The sequence below is a fragment of the Eptesicus fuscus genome, chromosome 1 (assembly GCF_027574615.1).
Source record: "Eptesicus fuscus isolate TK198812 chromosome 1, DD_ASM_mEF_20220401, whole genome shotgun sequence".
NCBI classification, from domain to species: Eukaryota; Metazoa; Chordata; class Mammalia; order Chiroptera; family Vespertilionidae; genus Eptesicus; species Eptesicus fuscus.
In genome coordinates, this window is record NC_072473.1 from 40,781,210 (window position 1) to 40,799,872 (window position 18,663).

The 18,663-nt window shown below is 40.2% G+C and overlaps 1 protein-coding gene across 1 annotated transcript in view; it reads right to left on the bottom strand.

The window, feature by feature from the left end:
* The window catches only part of LOC114229025 (vascular endothelial growth factor receptor kdr-like), a 677,074-nt gene that overhangs the window by 386,071 nt on the left and 272,340 nt on the right, over window positions 1-18,663 (bottom strand). The window contains exons 10-11 of the mRNA XM_054714449.1: window positions 4,622-4,772; window positions 720-840 (exon numbers count right to left, since the gene is read on the bottom strand). Coding sequence (XP_054570424.1) covers window positions 720-840; window positions 4,622-4,772 — 272 coding nt within the window. The remainder of the gene's footprint in view (window positions 1-719; window positions 841-4,621; window positions 4,773-18,663) is intronic.

Sequence of the window (18,663 nt, forward strand, 5' to 3'; positions counted from 1 at the left end):
AAGGTAAAGGGATTAAGAAGTAAAAATTTGTAGTTACAGAATAGTCACACTGATGTAAAATACAGCATAAGGATATAGTCAATAATATTCTATAACTATGGACAGTGCCAGGTTGGTACTAGACTTATCGAGAGTATCACTTCATAAATTATATAAATGCTAACCAGTACACCTGAAACTAATCTTACATAATAAAATCCTAATATGCAAATCAACCAAACAGTAGAAAGACCAGTCACTATGACATGCACTGACCACCAGAGGGCAGACACTCAATGCAGGAGCTGCCCCCTGGTGGTCAGTGTGCTCCCATAAGGGGAGTACCGCTCAGCCAGAAGCTGGGCTCACTGCTGGCGAGTGCAGCAACACTGGGAGCAGGCCTAAGCTGGCAGGCGGACATCCCCCAAGGGGTCCCGGACTGCGAGAGGGCTCAGGCCGGGCTGAGGGGACCCCCCCCCCCCGTGCCAGTGCACAAATGTCATGCACCAGGCCTCTAGTATAAAATAATATTGAATGTCAACTGTAGTCAAAATTTAAAAAAAAAAATAAAGAAAAGAAAGCAGCATCATAACTAAAGCTTATTTTTTATAATTAACAGTCTTCAACCAGACCCTAGGTCTCAGGCATTCCTGGAATTTAACATCAAGTGTATGACTAACAGCCCCACTCATTTACAGCTTATGAGGTCACTTTTACCACAGCAACTCCCAGTGATATACCTTTGTTTTTTCTCCATTTGTCACTACCATCTCTTCAATGGACAGGATCCTGTTGCCTATAGGGAGATAATTTTTCAGAGTCTCATCAGAAAGCTGGATCCGCTTGCCTCGTTCCATACACCTGGGAAAGAATGAGATTGCATTTACAGTCTAGTAAATAAAAAGGGTATGAAGCATAACAAGTACTGCAGATAGTGTATCTTTTAATCTATGAAGATATCACAAAAATTTAGAAGGCAAAATGGTCAGGGAAGGCCTATCTAAGGAGGTGACATTTGAACAGAGTCTTACAAGAAATAAAATATGAGTCATAAAGATTGTCACAAAGATTTCCGGGGAAGACAATTACAGATAGAGGGTAGAACAAATGTAAAGGTCCTGAGCTAGCAACATGCCTGACATATCAGAGGAGCAAGGAGTCCTGTGTAGCTAAAAGTCCATGAGCATAAGAGTAAGTATTATTGTTTTTAATCTAATAGAGGCCCAGTGCACTGTGGGGGGGGGGGGGTCCCTCAACCCAATCTGCCCCATCTCACAGTCCAGGACCCCTCAGGGGATGTCCTACTGACGGCTTAGGCCCGCTCCCCATCAGCCAGAGTCTTGCCTCCCTCTGTGGGAGGTGACCAAGCCAATCAGGGGAAGGTGCTGCCCCCATCACCCTACTGCTGCTGCCACTACTGGCTGCTGTGGCCGCCTGCCCTCGGCCTTCACAGCCACCACAGCTTTGTCCGGAAGGACATCCAGTCTATCTGGTCTAATTAGCATATTACCCTTTTATTAGTATAGAAGATACCCATTTTTTAGGCTGATATAGAATATGAAGCCCTATAAAATTCTCCTTCACTGGTGTCTCCTCCTGAATGAATGTTCTTACGCTGAACCTTAAGCAAAGAGATTAGGTTTATGAGAGTTCTGGGGAGCTGTTGATCAGCCCAGATATACAGAAAAGCATATTACTACAGGGAATGATAATGTACTAGACTTATACTCAGCAAAACTGCAATTCAATTCAAGCACTGCTAGCTTGTGTGGCTTCTTACAGCTCACTTCCCCTTTTCTGAGACTCAGTTTCCTCAACTGTTAAATGGAGCTAATATTAGTTACAATGTGGACATATTTGGAGATCTTAATAAGCACCTGAAATGTTCTGTAAGTATAGACTGTACACAAAGTTTCAAAGACAATATGAAAAAATACTAAAAATATCTTATTCCTATTTTATATTGATTGGATATGAAATGACAATATTTTTGATATATTGGATTAAATATAGCATTAAAAGTTTACTTTTTTACCTTGTATAATGCAGCTACTAGAAAATTCAAAGTTACGTATGGCTTAGACTGGTGTCTGCATTATATTTCTGTTGCATAACTGTTTGCATAACTGACTCCTATTGTTTAAGTCTGAGGTTAAGTATTTTTCCTTCATAAAGTCTTTGTTTTCTAAAATATGTCATTTTTTTATTCAAAGTAGGTCCTGCCCCTTATACTCCTTTTTTGTCTTTTATGTACAATCAAGGATTAAATCTCTAAGAAAACTCATGATATGGCTACTATTTGCTCCATTCAATTTTCATATAAATGTGAGAAATATAGACTAGTATGGCTTCTAAAATAGAGTAGGTACTCAATAAATATTTACTTAATGAAAAATTTGTTATGAGAGACACTTGGAAAAGGTATTTTCTTTTTTTAAAATATATTTTTATTGATTTCAGAGAGGAAGGGAGAGATAGAAACATCAATGATGAGAGAGAATCATTGATTAGCTGCCTCCTGCACACCCCACATTGGGGACCGAGCCAGCAACTTAGGCATGCATCTTGGCTGGGAATCAAATCCTGACCTCCTGGTTCGTAGGTGGATGCTTAACCACTGACACACACCAGCCAGGGGGAAAAGGCTTTTTCTCAGGGGAAGTGTTCACTATACCCTCCTCTTTTCTTCCAAATAGAAAGGTGCAAAAAAAAATGTAACTGGATTTACTGAATCTCAGCTAAGTGAGAACAATGGAAGTCATTTGGGAATTACAGAATGTCAGAGCAAGGAAAGATGACAGGGCAGAACCAAAGTAAGTAAGTGGCTAGGACCACTATTATTCTCCCCATCTAAAAATCTTATCCTGGTGCCTACTGAGAAGAGATAAGTATGCTCTCCAAGTACCTATGTGTAGGCAGGAAGCAACTGAGTGGAGCTTGTTTATAAGAGCTGGCTGAAAAGTACCTATGAGACATAGACTGCCAGCCACTTCTATTTGAAGGTCTAGGTCTTGGTCTGATAACTATACCCCCTTAATTTTCCATCAAATCAAGGCCACATCTTAATGGTCTGGGCCTTCCAAATTGGATTTCCTAGACATTCCCATTCAGAGTTTAAATATCCCCTAGTGATAACCCCTAGTTCATTACCATGTTCCTAAAACTCAACCTTCAGCACAGTGTAGCACTGAGTTAATAAGATGAACTCCCATAGTCAGCTAATATGTAATCCTTCAGACAACAACAGAAACCTGAGTGGACTGGCCTCCAGACTCTTTCAGAGTTATGGCAAAGCAGAGAGTTTGTCATATATGTCAAGCCTGTAGGGAGGTTTGGTGGTAGGAGATGGATGAACATTGATGAAGTTTTCTTAAATACTGACTATTCTGGGATTTGGGGAAAATTATTTCACCTCTAAATTTTCATTTTATTTTTTCTAAATTTATTTATTGATTTTTTAGAGAGAGAGAGAGAGAGAGAGGAAGAGAGACTCACATTGAGAGAAACATCAATTTGTTGTTCCACTTAGTTGTGCATTCATTGGTTGCTTATTTTATGTGCCCTGACTGGAGATCAAACCCACAACTTTGGCATATCGAGACAACACTCTAACTAGCTGAGGTACCCTGGCCAGAGTATTTTTTTTCTAATTCTTATAGGGGCAACAGGTGACTCATTGTCCCAAAGGTGACTGAAACAGACACTTTGAAATAGAGTTTATTGCCACAGAGCAAAAGTCAAAGTATCTAATATGTTCCAAGCATATGATAGGGCATCTATAAATGGAAGCTCTTAAGTGGTAAGAGTCAGGATTCCTGGCTCTCATTGTGAAATCTCTCTTGACTTCTGTGTTGTGTAAAGTGAGTCATTTATCTCCCTGAGCCTCCATATCTCCATTTGTTACCAGGGAAAAGAATCTCTGCCCTACCTTCTACATTAGGATCACAGAAGGCTAAATGAGTGTGCTGTGATCTAAAAATGTTACTTGCTAACAGATTTTCCCATTGTGGGATTATTATTTCAATCAGGTTTATAATGTAAACAGTTCTCAAACCAGTGAGACATGTCCACTTTTTAACCCCATTACTGATTTTTTTTCCATTCAATGACAAATATTTAGAAACCTGCCCCATTCTATTTCTCTTCCACTTAAATCTTCAATCACAATCTAAATTTCCCAGGCCTGTGAACCATAACAATTACTTCTACCTCTAATTTGAGGCTGTACCATTGGCCAAAACCTGGTGTTTGGTGGCTATTGGAATACCACCTCTTATTTTAGATTCCAGGCCCCATTCCAAGATCACTGACAGTACATGTGATATCATATGGAAAAGAAAATCTTCTGGTAAGTTCTTAAGACTGCCAGTCCCTTTGCCTGCAACAGTAAACCTGAGAGTCTAGGCCAGGCGTCCTCAAACTACGGCCCACGGGCCACGTGCGGGTGTTTTTGCCATTTTGTTTTTTTACTTCAAAATAAGATATGTGCAGTGTGCATAGGAATTTGTTCATAGTTGTTTTTTTTTAAACTATAGTCCGGCCCTTCAATGGTCTGAGGGACAGTGAACTGACCCCCTGTTTAAAAAGTTTGAGGACCCCTGGTCTAGGCCATGCAGGGTCCTTTGGCCTGCAAGTCACTTACAGCTCATCTTTCTGGCTGCAGGGCTCCCAAGCCCACATAAAGGAGGGCAGAGGCAGGCCACTTGCTGTACAGCGAAGGATGTTCTCACTGCCTAGGAGTATTGGCTGAATGTTCTTCAAATCTGTATCCTTCTCGTAGATCTTGGGTTTTTCTGGACAAAAGGAGAAAATGACAGAGATTAAGGTCCCACACCAGGGCTGATATTTTAGCTGTACTACCATTACAGGAATCCAAATGGTTAGAATATTGAAATATTTCTACATCAGTTTAAAAATACTTGCTGCCCCTAGCTTTCTAAGTGCCCTCTCCCCACTACCTATCCTGGTCCCTCCCCATGAATAGACCCTTCCCCCCTGTCATCTGCATGACCCAGCAACTCAAAGGTTAATATCTGATGCAACAGAGACATCTAACATTCCATGCTTGCACTAAAGCATGACCTGGTTGGTAAATCCTGTGCCCTACTTGTGATTATTTTTAATATTTCACCTCTTGTAGGCACAATAGAGCCCTGTTGAATAGAAGTAAATCCAAAGCCCCAAGTGGCAGAAGGTGTGTATTTCAAAATAGTATTTTGGATTGGTAGTTTACTAAAGGTAGGACTGATATCAGGTTCACCTCTGTACCCTGGGCACAAAGTTAGTGCCTAAGAGTTATATGTTGAACTTAATTGCAAAAGCTAACAGTAGTGGGTTTTTTTTTTTTCAGTAACATTTATTGTTTGTATTTGGATTTAAGAAAACCACCAACAATAATAGGGTTCTGCATGATTTGCAGGAATCTCATTTCTGGGTTCCCTACCTAAATATCCAACTGCTTGCTTTACTTCTCTAGTTGAATGATAATACTAATAACATCAATGCTACTAATACTAATAATAATTAACTGAACTAGGTGTAAGGCATTGCTTTGAGCACTTTATGCAAATGAATTCATTTAATCCTCACCCTGTGAAGTTGATATTGTGTTTATCCCTACTTACAAATAAAGAAATTGAAATATTAAGTAGCTTTCAGAAAGTCACTCAGCTAGTAACTGGAAGAGCTGGGTTATGAACTCTGGTAGTTTAGCTCTAAAGCCTTCTCTGTCCTATAAACATCACAAACTCAATATTTCTAATAATAATAATAAATATCAAGCATAATATATATAAAAATATAGCACTTACCAAGTCTTGGGAACTGCTTTTAAATTCTTTTTAAAGATAGTATCTCATTTAACTTCATAACATCCCACTAGGAATACACTTTTGTTAGCCCTATTTTACAGATGAATAAACTGAGATGCAGAGAGATGAAGTAATTTGCCCAAGGTTGGTAAAGTGAGTAATTAAACCTAGATAATATGACTCAAGCAGCCAGGTTTATAAACACTACATTGTGCCTCCATTCAAAAATAAAACTCCTCATTTCCCCTCCACCCTATTCATCTTCATATCGGTAATCTTTCCAGTCACCTCAGTCAGAAACCCATGTATCATACTTGAACTCTCATAACTCCCTTACTTCCACATTCCACCAATCACTACAAGAACAGAAACTCAGTAACAGATGAAACTTTTATCAGTGTTGCTCCCCACTTTACCTCCATATTTTACTACAGTCAGTGCTAGGTGCATTGTAAGTGCTCAATAAATTCATGTTTGAACGTGTTAGCCCAGAGTCCTGTGTCATGTGACGGACAGAGCAGAATTCCACTCTGCTTTCCAATGTTGCTGCCTCTAATGTTGCTGCAAGATCCTCAAATCTTATAAAAAGTGGGGATATGGTTTGGTAGTTTGAGTGTCCCTATTTAAAACTAACCTGAATGTGCTTCTTCATAGAAAATGTAAGAGTTAACAGACAGGCCTTTACTATATTGACAACAAAATTTCTCAACATGGTGGGTTGGAGGGCAGACTAACCAGGTTTTTTTCGGCCTTGTTTAATACATTTTTTTCCTAGGGATTGTAAACACAAACTGTTGCCCACTCATTCTCCCTTGGCAATCTGTCTTCAATTTTCCTCCCGCTCTCTCCTTCTCCCCTCCCAGGACTGACCAACTTTAGCTTGTAGTCCAAGATCAGCAATAACTTTTCCTTCCTGCTTCTTGTGGCTGTTACATCAAACTCTAAAAGGGTTCTCACCTTCTTTAGACTCAACACATATCTCTTGATGAGAGTGGAATAACTGGAAAGTTGGCTCGTTCAGCCTGTGAAACACCAAATTCTAGGAAAAGAACCTCGAATATAAATGTGTGTCTCTGGCTGAGAGTAATACTGCCCTTGAACCTCTAGTCCTCATAATGACTACCTCTAGCAATACAATGTCTATTCCTGGCTCCATATGGAGTCAGTCCCACCTCCCCTTCACACAATTTCCTTGTCCTACTCCTGTTCCTTTGTTTGAAGCAAGTAAAATAAGGACAGTCACAGGATTTCCTCTGGTAAATTAATTTTAGGATCAACATGTATTATCCCCATTTTCCATGATCTCAGAGATTTTTTTTTTCTTCATTGAGCATAATCTTGGCTCTAGTATTAAGGAATGAAGGAACATATGACTGACATGTCAAAAACAGGGTTGTGGTCTTTGTCTTTCAATGCTGGATGGGATAATAGACCTGTTTCCTTTCCAAAGGATTGTGGGAATAATTACTAATATTTGCTTTTGATTGGTGTTTTATTAAGAATAAATACACCTGAGAATGAGAGGATGAATGGATATATGAAATAAAAAATCAAGCTGAACCCAAAGAGTACAGGTGGAGAATTAAGTCTAGCAGGGCTAGTATCACCCTTTAAAGTTCTGGAACATTTAAATTCATATAAGCACTGATTGAAAATACTTGGAGAGGGGTATCTTCTCCCAATCATAATTTTAAGTCCCTTTACCATAAACACATCTAGAGTTGCAGGCATACTCATCTTAAAACAGGACAAGAATGCTTAGGTCACTGTGACCTTGTGTCAGTCTCTTCCCCTCTTGAACTTCAGTTACCCAATCTGCCAGACCAGGAGTGGACTGAATTTTAATAGTTATTGTTTCTCCTTCAATAGCATTTTTGTGACTGTTTGAGTCTACAGGATTCTTACCTCATTTAAAAAGTATGTCTTTAGCGCCTCATGGGTTCTATAAACCCTCGTGGGTTTAATAATCTCAAGTAATGTGTAATGAATATCAGGTAGTGAATAAGGCACTGTTTGTACAACAATATTGGTACAAAAGTCTTTTTATTCCTCAGAGATCTTGGCTTTCCTAAGAATATCTTCTAGAGCTCCAGGAAGACAGTGGAAGCTCAGGACCAAATACCTACTCTTTTCACAACCATGGGATACATTGTTTTAAATGCATTTACAGCCACATGAGAGTGACAACCATCCCATTTCCGACCATTGTTTTGTAATTCCCCTGAATCACAAACATGTCAAGAAGGCCCTAAATGACTCAGAAGGCTAGTTCCTGCATAATAATTCCAAATATACATATTATTTAATTATGTCCTTCAAATTTGGTTGTGTAAACTAATCACCATCATGGTACTTGGTAGCCTAGAAAAACATCACTGATTGCTTAAGCTAATTCTAGCTACAGTTTCTTTTGGAATTAAAAATAGCTAAGTTGGGGCAAGTTGTCTCAAGATTCCACAGAGCTGAGAACTTTAAGAAAGCTCACCCACTTTCTTTAGTCATAGAAATATTTTCAAATAGTGACATCACTGAATGAGCCTAGAATGGTAATAAATATTATTCAAATATGCAAAGAATCATGGAAAAGATCCCAACAGCAATTCTTTTTTTTTTATCATTTAAAGTATTACAAATAGTAGTACATATGTCTCCTTTTCTTTCCCAATTGACCTTCCCCCAGCCTCCGCTATCCCCTGGCACATACCCTCACCCCACTCCCAGTGTCTTGCGTCCATTGGTTATGCTTATATGCATGCATATAAGTCCTTCAGTTGATCTCTTTATGCAAGCCTGAGGACCATTATTCCAATAAAGAAGTCAGCTAATTGTGCATTATTATGTGTATTGCAGGGTTGAGTGAGGAGAGTTGTTTAAAACAGTGTATTTGAGAAGTTTTCTATTTAGATCTGAAAAAAATTAAGATTGAGCAGTAGTCAAATAGCAGACAACTTGAACTATCTGACTGGCCAGAATTTCCTTCTGAAGAGAGAAGAAAAGTTACATTTATGGGATGCCAGGCTATAATGTACTAGACACTTTGTTCATAATACAAGAGGTTGCTGCTTACTTAGGGCTTATTCTATGCCAAGTATTTTAATGCAGTAATTTATTCAGTCCTCATAGCAACCCTTAGAAATAGGTATTGTTTTATTTATTTCAAAGAAAAGGAAAAACTGGCACTCTAAGTTAAAAGATATGCCCAAATTGACATGGCTATGAACCAGTGAAGCAGGATTCTGTTGGACTCCAAAACTGTGTGAAGCTCCATGTATTAGGCCATGCTTTCATTCTCAGAGACCAGAGAGATTTCTGGTGCAACTACTATGTGCCAGGGCCCTAAGATAAGGCTTTACATTTATCATCTTGTTTATTCCTTAAAATTCCATTTGGTTATTGGTTTTATCCACATTTAAGACAAGGAAAACAAGCTCAAAGATATTGATGGCTTGACAAAGGTCATACAGATAGTGATTGAGCTAGGATTTGGCTTTAAGAGTTGTGTAACTCCAAGGCCAGGACCCTGTCGTCTGGTAACTATGGTCACATTCCCCAGCATTCTCTTAGCTATGGCACGAGCCTACCCAGTGAAATTATCTTCTTTTTTTTTTCTGGAGCCTGTGGCAGGACCTCTGACACACTCCAAGAAACTTTACAGACAATTTATTAGAAAGGCTTAAAAAGTGGCTTGAGATGTCCTAGAATGTGCTCATCAAGTAGGTTAAGTTTCTCCAGATCTTAGTGATGGGAAGTGTTTCTTTTCTAGTCTCATCAAGGCACTTCTGGGGCCTATTGGAAAGGCAGGGATTTCCAGAAAAGCCACTGGAAAAAACCTCATAAAACACGTTCAAGATACCCATTGGAGTTTTCCATGTTTGAGAAACACCCCATTGGGGTTTTCCATGTTTAAGAAATTTCCCATTGGAGCTTTCCATGTTTGAGAGCACAGCCTCTGGAAGCGTTACATAGGTTAAAATCTTAGCTCTGCCCCTTGCCTGTTCGAACACCTTGTGCAAGTGTCTTAACCTCTCTATGCCTCAATCTCATCTTTAAAATGGGAAAACAATAGTTCCTACATCTCATGGTTTTTATGAAGAAGGACAAAAATCGTATTTCAAAATAGTATGAGGATTAAATGAGACCATGTGCCCAAAAGTACTTTCCAGATTGGTCTGGAAGCTGGGTGCGGGGCGGCGGTGTGTGTGTGGGGTGGGAACACCTTTCACCTTATCTAGTGGAGAGAAACTGCTGAGATTCATGATGCTACCCAGGTTCAGATCCCTAAGAGGATAGATTGTGTTGCTTCTGCTTCATATGTCTAGGAAGGAAATTCCTGAAAACAATTTCAGAACTTCAAACTGATAGGAGTAGCTGGGATTTTCTTAAAATTACAGGGGCCCCAACAAAAGGGTTCAGTATTTAATCATCTCAAATAATGTGTAATTAAAAAACAGAAATGGCCTTTCTCTGAATTGAAAATAAAACACCCGCTCTTCCACTAACCATCTTAAGCAGTCACCTGCCCCAAGTACACAGGTCAATGTGAATTTACAACACTCCTAAAATCCTTGTAATTTCCCAAGTAATTAAAACACTAGGAACATTTTTTGTTCTAATATTTGGTCTTTGACCCTGGTTCCTGATATGAAGCTGAAGATTCTAAATACCTTGGAATTTCCTGGGTGATAGAAGTGTCTTTTATTTTAATCAGGAAACTCTGGGTGGGCTCTTTGATGTCTCATGGATGGGGGTTGCTCAACAAAAAGACCAACCCATAATTAGAAGCTTGGAATATCCAGCCTCAACCCCCATCCTCCAGAGCGGGGTAAGGGGCAGCAAATGGATAAAACTGATCATACCTACATACAAGTCCTAATAATATTGGGCTCAAAGAGCTTTCAAGTTGGTGAACACATCCACATGAAGGGAGGGTGATACATCCCAACTCCACAGGTATCCTCCCACACTTTTGCCTATGTATCTTTCTATCTTGCTGTTCATCTGCATCCTTTATCATATTCCTTAATAAACTGGCAAATGCAAGTAAGTGTTTTCCTGACTTCTGTAAGCCACACTAGAAAATTAATCAAACCTAAGGAAGGGGTCATGGGAAAATCCAATGTGTAGCCCAGTCAGACAGAAGTTGTGGGTAATTTGGAGACATGTGATTGACACCTGAAGTGGGGACTGCCTTATGAGACTGAGCTCTTAAACTGTGGGATCTGATGCTATCTCCAAGTGGATAGTGTCAGATTGTGGTAAATTATAGGACATTCAGCTGGTGTCACAGAATTGCTTGGTGGGGGAAGAACGCCCACACATCTGGTGTCAGAAGTGTTGTGGGACTATCAGTAGTGTGAGAGTAAAGGAAACACACATTAGAGAAAATTGGGTTTTCCCAATTCGGCCAACTGGGTTGGTTTTGGATTATAAGAAGCACAGTTCTAAATTAGTGAGACAGCTATTCAGAACTGGAACACATGAGTCTGGGCTCTTTCCAGATTCTTCCATTAGCAAGCTGAGTGACCTTGGCCAATTTCTTCATCATTTCCAACTTTAACATAAGGCTGCTGGAAACAGAAACAGAGTCATAAATACAGAGTACAAACTGATGCTTGCCATAGGGAAGTGGGATGATGGCCTGGGTAAAAATATTGAAAGGGATAAGAGGTGCAAATCCTCTCTAATAATAGACAAATACGCAAATTGACCATACGTCCGACACACCCACAAGCCACGCCCACAAGCCACGCCCACCATCCAATCAGAGCAAGTATGCAAATTAACCCAAACCAAGATGGCTACAGCCACAGAGAGCAAGGTTTCCTACGTAACAGAGGAAGCCAAGCTTTCCGCCTGCCCTAGCCAGGCCTAAGCCTCCACTCAAGCTACAAAGTTTCAATTATAGAAGGTAAACAAATTCAAACAAATGGCAGCAGAATGGAGCTTGAGAGAGCAGGCCAGGGTTGCCGCCGGCAACAGGGGAAGCAAAACTTTTCCCACACCCTGGCCAGGCCCACCCTCTTAAGGCAACAAAGTTTCAATTATAATCCCAACACAAATGGCTGCCGGCCGGCCTTCCAGGGAGCCCCAGGCTTGGCTCCGCTCCAGGCTACAAAGTTTCAATTGTAGAAGGAAAATAAGTTCCAGATACCAGGGCCTCTGCTTGGGTCACCAGGGGGCGTGGCCGGCCTGCAAACCACCACAGGCCCCTCGCTCAGGCCGCCCCACACCCCAAGGGAAACCCCACCTGATCCGGGACACCCTTCAGGGAAAACCAGCTTGCCCCCACCCCTGTATCAGGCCTCTATCCTATCTAATAAAAGAGTACTATGCAGATTGATCATCACTGCAACACACAATATAGCTGCCCCCATGTGGTCAAAGATCCTGCCCCCATGTGGACACAAGATGGCCACCACAAGATGGCCAGCAGGAGAGGGCAGTTGGGAGGCACCCGGCCTGCAAGGGAGGGCAGTTGAGAGGGACCAAGCCTGCAAGGGAGGGCAGTTGGAGGTGGTCAACCCTGCAGGAGAGGGCAGTTAGGGGTGACCAGGCTGGCAGAGGAGGGAAATTGGGGGTAAACAGGCTGGCAGCAGAGTGGTTTAGGGGGTGATCAGGCTGGCAGGCAGAAGCGGTTAGGGGCAATCAGGAATGCAGGCAGGCAAGCAGTTGGGAGCCAGCAGTCCTGGATTGTGAGAGGGATGTGCGACTGCCCGTTTAGGCCAGATCCCACTGGGCCTAAACAGGCAGTCGGACATCCCTCAAGGGGTCCCAGATTGGAGAGGGTACAGGCTGGGCTGAGGGACAACCCCCCCTCCGTGCACGAATTTCGTGCACGGGCCTCTAGTTCTAGTTATAAAGTAAATAAGTCACTGCAATGTAATGTACATCACAGGGAATATAGTCAATCTATATATATATATATAAAAGGCTAATATGCTAAGTGTCCAACCATCTGACAGGTTGCTATGACACGCACTGACCACCAGGGGGCAGACGCTCAATACAGGAGTTACAGAGCTGCAGTGACTTGGCAGAGGTGGTTCTCGGGTGATGCACCCCAAAACCAGAGAGGAGGAAGCCCAGTTCCTCATGGGACCCTGTGTTTCCACCTTTGGCCCTGGGTTATATTGTTGCTGGGGCACTATTGGCCCCGAATCTGGTTTACTGCACACTTGCATTTGCGTTCCACACCCTCTATGACAGCAACTTTGCACATTGCCCTCTCACACTCTGGGACCCCTTGGGGGGTGTTGGAGAGCCGGTTTTGTTCCAATCTCCACAGGCCAGGCTGAGGGACCCCACCTGCCAAAGGAACCCGCTCACTCCACAGACCCCAGGGAGGGACTGTGGAATGTTGGCTCCAGGGTGTGTCTGGCCCATCTGTCCCAGTCCTGCCCTGTTGGCCACCTTCTAGTTAATTTCCTTTCAATGTGCACTAATCCGTGCACTGGGTCACTAGTAACATTATAATTTGTATGGTGACAGATGGTTACTAGACTTATCATATCTTCAGGTATATAAATGTCAAATCACTATGTTGTACATCTGAAACTAATATAATATTTCACGTTGGCTTAAATTAAAAAAATAAATAAATATTAAGGCTATTAGGTCAGGTGACCTCAGAGGAAAATCTGTCCTGGCTTACTAGTAGCAGTTTACAACTTCTTTATATATATTTGTGAGGGATTGAATAATTCATAAGGGAAATACCTAAAGTCTAATTATATGAGTATACCTTGCCCTCATGGTGCCAATAACTTTTTTCGTCAACTGACTTCTGTCTTTTCTGCCTACTTGTCTCTGTAAAGACCTGAATTTAAACTGATTTATCTACTTAGGAAGAAGGCAAATCAAAAGATTCAGAAGAAAATAGGTATATAAAATGACACCTCCTCTCTTCATTCTCTAGCCTCTTTCTATTGTTTGTTATTTATCAACAATACTTATAAGTGCTATAAGTATTGCATATTTATTGGTTTTGTTTTCCTATATATACCCTTTTATAATATAAGTTTCATGAAGGCCAGAAATGTTACCTTTATTTCCTACAACAATCCCAGTGTCTAGAATAGTACCTAGAAAATGGTAAGGTAGATCTATAATAATTTGATTAATTGATTTAAAACAACTTTTAAATTACAGTTGAAATTAAATATTATTTAATATTAGTTTCAGGTGTACAAGACAGTGGTTAGACAACTATATAATTTATAACATGATCCCCTCAAAAAATTCTAGTACCCATCTGGCACCATATATAGATATTACAATATTATTGAATATATTCCCTATGCTGTAGTTTATATCTCACTAAAGGCCCAGTGCATGAAATTTGTGTACTTGGGGGGGGGGTGTCCATCAACCCAGCCTGCACCCTCTCCAATCTGGGACCCCTCAGGAGACATCCCTCTCACAATCCGGGACTGCTGGCTCCCAACCGCTTGCCTGCCTGCCAGCCTGATCACCCCCTAACCACTCCCGTGCCAGCCTGATTGACACCTAACTGCTCCCCTGCAGGCCCAATTGCCCCCAACTGCCCTCCCCTGAAGGCCAGGTCCCCCAAACTGCCCTCCTCTGCCAGCCTGGTTGCCCCCAACTGCCCTCCCTTGCAGTCCTGGTCCCCCCAACTGCCCTCCCCTGCAGGCCTGGCCCACCCAACTGCCCTCCCCTGACAGCCTGGTCGCCCCTAACTGCCCTCCCCTGACAGCCTGGTCGCCCCTAACTGCCCTCCCCTGCAGGCCTGGTTGCCCCCAACTGCCCTCCCCTGCTGGCCATCTTGTGGCAGGCATCTTTGACCACATGGGGGCAGCCATCTTATGTGAGGGCGTGAGGGTCAATTTGCATATTACATCTTTAGTATATAGGATAACTATTTTGTAACTACCAATTTGTACTTCTTAATTCCTTCAACTTTTCTACCTAGCCCCCAACACCCCTTCCATCTAGCAACCTTCGGTTTGTTCTCTGTATTTATGAATCTGTTCCTATTTTGTTTGTTCTTTTATTTTGTTCTTTAAATTCCACACATAAGTAAAATTATATGCTATTTTTCTTCCTCTGTCTGCTATATTTCCCTTAGCATAGTACTTTCTAGATGGGGGTAGGGGGGCAAAAAAGATCAATGGGGGAAAAAGAGGAACATATGTAATACTTTCAACAGTAAAGGTTAAAACAAACAAACAAAAAAAAACTTCTAGGTCCATCCATGTCACAAATGGTAAGATTTCATTCTTTTTTGTTGCTGAGTAATATTCTATTTTACTCAGGCAAGAGAGACAAAAGAAAAAATAAATTAATGGGGCTACATCAAACTAAAAGGTTTTTTATAGCAATGAAAACAATCAATAAAATAAATAGGCAATTTCATGAGAGAAGATAATTTGCCAATGATACATCCAATAAGGGGTTCATATCCAAAACTTATAAAGAAATTATGTAACTCAACACCAAAAATAACAAAACAACACAATAACAACAAACAATCCAATTAATAAATGGGCAGAAGACCTGAATATGTCCTCTCTGACACTTCTCCAGAGGGGCCGTATAGATGGCTAATAGACATATGAAAAGATGCTCAATGTCACAAATCATCAGAGGAATGCAAATTAAAATCACAATGTGATATCACTTCACACTTATCAGAATGGCTATAATAGATAAATAAAAAAACAATAATTATTGGCAAAGTTGTGGAGAAAAGGGAACCCTCGTGCACCATTAGTGGGATTGTAAAGTGGTGCAGTCATAATGAAAAGCAGTATGGAGGTGCCTCAAAAAAAGTTTAAAATAGAACTACCTTATTACACAGCGATTCCACTTCTGGATATATATTCAAGGAAATATAAAACACTAATTTGTAAAAATATATACACCTCTATGTTCATTGAAGTATTGTTTATAATAGCCAATATATGGAAGCAACCCATTGCCCATCAATAGACACATAGAAATATCAGGGAGAGTTCTTTGTAAAGTATACGACTGTCTAGCCACTGTGCTATTTATTGGAAACAAATACAAAATAATAGTTCATGTAAACTATAATTGAAAAATAAATTTAAAAATAAAACATGCATTTCAAGTGTCATAAGAAAATATAATTTTGCATTTTTTGCTCAGCATTTTTACATAGTTAAAAATAAATTTCCTAAAGCAGTATGTTTCTAGAGAAACATCATTATTTGACAGGAGAAAATTAAAAAAATACATGAGCATGTTATACAATTTTAAAAATAGATGAGGGGACAAAGACAGTGTGGCACATATATGAAATGCAATTTTACTTGGCCATAAAAAGGAATGAAATTTTTTGAGTGATGGAAAGAAGAGTCCTATTATTTCTGCTGCCTCTCTTTCTCCCAAGCAATGGGAGGAAGGAGAAAGAGACAGAGGAAGAGGGAGAGAATTTTAAAAAGTAGCCAAGACACACAGTTAGGATTTTTGACAAAATCCCTATGCCCTTATTCCCCTGTCTCCTCATCTTGTCTACCTACTTTCAGGGTGATAGAAATAGATTTTATGAATTTTTTAGCATGCAATACCTAGCAGGGGATTCCAAACATCTGCCTGAGAGGTAAGACTCTGAGTCACAGATACACATGGATTCTGCCTACTGTTCAAGGAGAAAACAGGTGCTCACTTGTTCAGAATAAGCCCCCTTGACCCAGGCCTTCCCACAAAGCTCCTCTCATCATTCATCCACTTGGCTGACTGATTCCTTTGGCTCCATTTGAACTCAAAAGAATCATCTCACCAAGGTGTGAATGACAGCTGCTTGTATTTCTCTAGCTAAGAAAGGACTCTGAAAGGAACAGGAACAGTTTGAAAAGTTAAACTGCTAATTCCAGAGGCCTTCCTGGCCCCACACTTATCTTCAAACTTCCCAATGACCCACAAAACATTTTGACACTAGTTAGGTGGAGGGAATAAAGAACTGAGAGATGGGAAGGGACAGCGGAATTGTTAGCCTGCCTGAACTTGACTTAGATATCAATGTGTCCTAAATAACTCATAAGGAGACGGAGAGGGAAAGAGGACTGACACAATGATGGATTTTGTTTAGTTTTATTTAGTGTTTATGTTCTCTGATAATTTTGTTGTTGTTTTGCTTTAAGTTGATGTACATTATTTTATTAGTTTTGTTTATTTGTTGTTGTTTATAATCCACATATAACTGACTTGTTTCACTTAGCACAATATCCTCAAGGTTCATCCATGTTGTCACAGGGAGCAATATTTCATCTTTTTTATGGGTAAGTAGTATTTCATTATGTGTGTCTATATATAGACATTTTGACAGTTGTGAGATAATATCTCATTGTGGTTTTGATTTGAATTTACCTGACAATTAGTGATTTTGAACATCATTTTATGTACTTGTTAGCCATCTGTGTATCTTGGAAAAAATGTCTATTCAAATCCTCTTCCCATTTTTCAATTGGATTGTTTGTTTTGATGTTGTTATTGAGTTGCATGAGTTTTTTAAATATATTTTATATTAACCCTTTATCAGATATATGATTTTCAAATATCTTCTCCCATTCAGGAGACTCTCTTTTAAAAATTTTTAAATTGGTTTTAGAAAGAGAGGAAGGGAGAGGGAGAGAGGGATAGAAATATGGATGAGAGAGAAACCTCAATCTGCTGCCTCTTGCACACCCCCACTGGGGATTGAGCCTGCAGCCTGGGAATGTGCCCTGACCAGGAATCGAACCAGCAACCTCCAGGTGCAAGGGATAATGCTCAACCAACTGAGCCACACCAGCCAGGCCAATAGATTGTCTTTTCACTTTGTTGATTATTTGCTTCATTGTGTGGAAGCTGTTTTGTTTGGTGTTGCCATATTTATTTATTTATTTTCCTAAATTGATCTATATTATTGAAAGTATTACAGATGTCCTCTTTTTTTCCCCCATTGAACCCCTCAACCCTGCCCTGTCCCCCTAGGCCTTCACCACACTGTTGTCTGTGTCCATGGGTTATGCATACATGCTTATAAGTTCTTTGATTAATCTCTCCCCACCCACCCACCCATCTCCACCTTCATCTTCCCTCTGAGATTAATCAATCTGTTCCATTCTTCTATGCCTCTGGATCTATTTTGTTCTTTAGATTCCACATATGAGTGAGATCATGTTATACTTATCTTTCCTGAAGAGTAGTATGCTAAGTGAAATAAGCCAGAGAGAGAAATACAAGTCATATTTATTTATTTATTTATTGCTTTTGTTTCTCTTGCTTTTGGAGTCAGGTCCAAAAAAAGCATTGCCGAGATCAATGTCAAAGAGCTTATTTTCTATTTTTCTTCTAGGAGTTTTATGGCTTCAGGTCTTACATTGAAGTCTTTAATACATTTTGAGTTAATTCTGTAATATGGTCTAAGATAAGTAGTCCAGTTTCAGTCTTTTGCATGCAGCTGTCCAGTTTTCTCAACACCATTTATTGAAGAGACAGTCCTTTCCCCATTGTATATTCTTGCCTCCATTGTCATAAATTAATTAATCATATATGTGTGGGTCTATTTCTGGGCTCTGCGTTCTCTTCCACTGATTTGTGTGTCTATTATTATGACAATACCATACTGTTTGACTACTAAGCTTTTGAAGCATAGTGGTCCCTCCTTTGGAAAAACTGCTGTTTGAAACTGCTGTTTGGACTACTCTGTTATTCTTAGAGAGTCTCTTATTCTGTAGGTCAACTCTGTTATTTTTAGACTGTAAAATAACTTTGTTTTTAGCTTGAGTAATAGAAAAGATAAACTTAACTGTCTGACCTTGCAAGCTAGCCATCTAAAGGGGCTGATACACTGATATTGATAATAATTTCCATATTCTGCCAAGTGTTTGTTCATCCAAGGTTATAGGTG